The 3,209-nt window shown below is 39.3% G+C and overlaps 1 protein-coding gene across 1 annotated transcript; it reads left to right on the top strand.

Annotated features, from left to right (window-relative positions):
* Positions 1 to 603: 603 nt before the first annotated feature.
* On the top strand, positions 604 to 2,617 carry LOC149225069 (pentatricopeptide repeat-containing protein At1g11290, chloroplastic-like). The gene is made up of 2 exons (XM_089386438.1): positions 604 to 2,347; positions 2,439 to 2,617. The coding sequence occupies exons 1-2, from the start codon at positions 769 to 771 to the stop codon at positions 2,483 to 2,485; spliced, it is 1,626 nt and encodes a 541-aa protein (XP_089242564.1). The 5' UTR covers positions 604 to 768; the 3' UTR covers positions 2,486 to 2,617.
* The last annotated feature ends 592 nt before the right edge of the window (positions 2,618 to 3,209 follow it).

Raw genomic sequence — 3,209 nt, 5'->3', positions numbered from 1 at the left:
TAAAATATATTTTATATAAAAAGACAAGATGCCCTATTTTCTTTAACCCCCTTACATAAACTAAAATACCTTTCTAACAATTTACTTATCATTATTAATATAATTAATTAATTATTTAATTTATGTTGAATTTAAATCAATATGAGGCTAGGTTGCCTTATATACTTCAGTTTTTACTCCCCACAAATTATTTTCTCTTTTAACGTTTCATTAACAAGTTGAATTTATTTTTTTAACTCATTTATCAAATTAGTGATGAAGTTTTATTTTTATTTTTATTTTTTTAACTTATTTATTAAATCAGCAATGAAGACAGCCATTTCTGGTTGCTAACTGTGAATGCATGATAACCAATCACTATTATTCAAAAAAAACCACACCATAAAATGACTAGAATAATTAACCCTTAACTTGTTTCATTGAGACGAATTCTTAACCAAAAAACAATTTTAAAACATGCTCATTAAAACAAAAACCACTATTTATTATATTTTTTAAACACCACTGTTTATTTAAAAAAAATTTAATGTGTATCAAATTATTCACTAAAAAAAATTCCACAAAATCCAAAATCCTTACACAGACACAGATACACTATACAATTTAAATGCTTAAAATCTGTAATTTTGTGGAACAAAACATTTTTTCCTTCTGTTTAAAAACCCCACTCTGAAGTCTTCTGCAACATACGGTATCGACCATCCTGGATACTTTTGTCAACCACTATCATGAGTTTTACTATCGTTACATTTCACTTTAGCATAAAATATGCGCTTCTTTCTTCATCAGAAGCTACCTACAGCCACTGACATTTCAAAATGGCCGCTCCAAGCCATTAACTTCAATACCCTACGTAACTTGAATACAGAGCCATCCAATTCCCCGGACAGTAATAGCAATAGCAATAGCATTTCATATCTATCTCTCCTGCAAGAATGTACCAACTTCAAATCGCTCAACGAACTCCATGCCCTTTTCGTTATAAGCGGACTTCTGCAAGAGGGTTTACTGGGTGCCAAACTTGTCAATATGTATGCAAAGTTTGGCACAATTGAGGATGCACGCAAAGTGTTTGACAAAATGCATGATCGAAACATTTACTTATGGAATGCAATTCTCAGAGGGTATGCGAGGAAAGGATTCTCGGGAGAAACCCTTGAGCTTTACAACCAAATGCAAGAGGAAGGTGTGCAGCCGGACAATTTCACATTTCCCTCTGTGCTTAAGGCATGCCGTTCTCTATCATCTGGTAAGGAGATCCATCATCATATAGCTAAGGCTGGATATGAACTTGATATCTTCGTGGGCACCGGTCTTGTAGATATGTATGCAAAATGTGGAAGTATAGAGGATGCACGTCAAATTTTTGACAAAATGCCAGAAAGAGACGCTGTTATGTATACGGCAATGATTGCTGCGTATGCCCAGAATGGGGATTCTCGTCAGGCTTTGGCACTATTTAATCAAATGCAGGCGGAAGGATTGGCACCAGATTTGTTCACCGTGGTTAGCGCGCTCCAGGCATGTGCGGATTTAGGAGCAATAGAACAGGGCAAGTGGGTTCATGATTATATAATCAGGAAAGGGTACGAATTGGATATTTTTGTAGTGACTGCTCTTGTAGATATGTATGCCAAATGTAGGAGATTAGACATTGCGCGCCATCTATTTGACAATATGCGTCGACCAAACGGTGTCTTGTGGACTGCGATAATTTCTGCGCATGCTCAGAATGGAGATGCTGATGAGGCCTTGGGACTGTTTCACCGAATGCAGTTTGCAGGCTGGAAGCCGGACTCGGTCACCGTGATGAGTTTGCTTCAGGCATGTGCTCGAGCAGGAGATCTGATGCAAGGCAAGGAGTTACATTGTTCTATAATTAAAAGTGGATTTGAATCAGATGTTTGTGTAAATTGTTCCCTCATTGATATGTATGCCAAATGCAGGGGTATAGAAATTTCGTGCCAATTATTTGAGAGATTGCCCGAAAGAAATGTGGTCTTGTGGAATGCAATGATATCAGGGTATGCTCAAAATGGACATGCTCACGAGGCTTTGACACTTAATCATCGAATGCAATCGGAGGAACTGACCCCCGACTCTGTCACTATGCTGAGCATTCTCACGGCATGTGCCCTTTTAGGAGCTTTGCATGAAGGGAAAGTGATCCATGGTTACATTATCAAAAGAAGATTTGAGCTAGACATTTTCTTGAAGACTGCCCTTATAGACATGTATGCCAAATGTGGGAGTATAGATATTGCACGGCAATTGTTTGATAGCATGTCTGATAGAAATGTCGTGTCCTGGAGTGCGATCATATCTGGGTATGGAATGCATGGTTATGGTAAGGTTGCACTTGACCTTTTTCACCAAATGCAACATTCAGGTATCAAGCCAGATGACATCACCTTCATTTCTGTTTTGTCTGTATGCAGTCATGCAGGCCTGGTGGATGAAGGCCGGGCATACTTTGACTGCATGATTCGAGACTATAATATTTCTCCAAGGGGGAAGCATTATGCTTGCATGGTTGACCTACTTGGCCGTGCTGGGCATTTGCAGGAAGCACGTGACTTCATCAAAGGGTTGCCAGTAGTACCTGACGCAAGTGTGTGGGGAGCATTGCTCAGTGCCTGTAGAATTCACTGTAATGTTGAGGTAGGAGAATGGGTGGCAGAAAATCTCTTTGAGTTATACCCCGAAAATCCTGCATATTATATACTTTTATCAAACACCTATGCTGGGGTAGGAAGGTGGGATGACGCAGCAAAGGTGAGAAAGATGATGAAGGACAGGTGTTTCAGAAAGACACCAGGACGTAGCTTGATTGAGGTGAATAACGCGACTCATAAATTCCATGTCGGGTATGGATCACATCTGTAATCTGACAAGATTTATGGTAAGTTGGAATCCTCGGCTACCCAGATGGAGGAAACAGCATATATCCCTAGATGAAATGTTTTGCTGTGCAATGTGCAGCGGTGAAGCCATGATATCATGTGCTCTCACGGTGAGAAAGTAGTCAGTGTTTTCTTGTAAATGCATATCCTGAAACCCTGACAGAGACCACAAAGAAACTAAACTTTTCAGAAGATTGCCATAGTAGCGGCTAAGTTCATCTCCTTAGAGAGTCGGCAATTCTTTGATTGAAAGAATGTACTAAGCTCCTCCTCTGCATGGAAGGTCAAACAATTTTCTCAAGGATG

Source organism: Pinus tabuliformis, chromosome Q (assembly GCF_031772625.1).
Source record: "Pinus tabuliformis cultivar Carrire ecotype Pingquan chromosome Q, CPIR1, whole genome shotgun sequence".
Lineage (NCBI taxonomy): Eukaryota > Viridiplantae > Streptophyta > Pinopsida > Pinales > Pinaceae > Pinus > Pinus tabuliformis.
The sequence above is the reverse complement of the archived record's forward strand: the minus strand, read 5'-3'. Positions and strand labels throughout refer to the sequence as shown.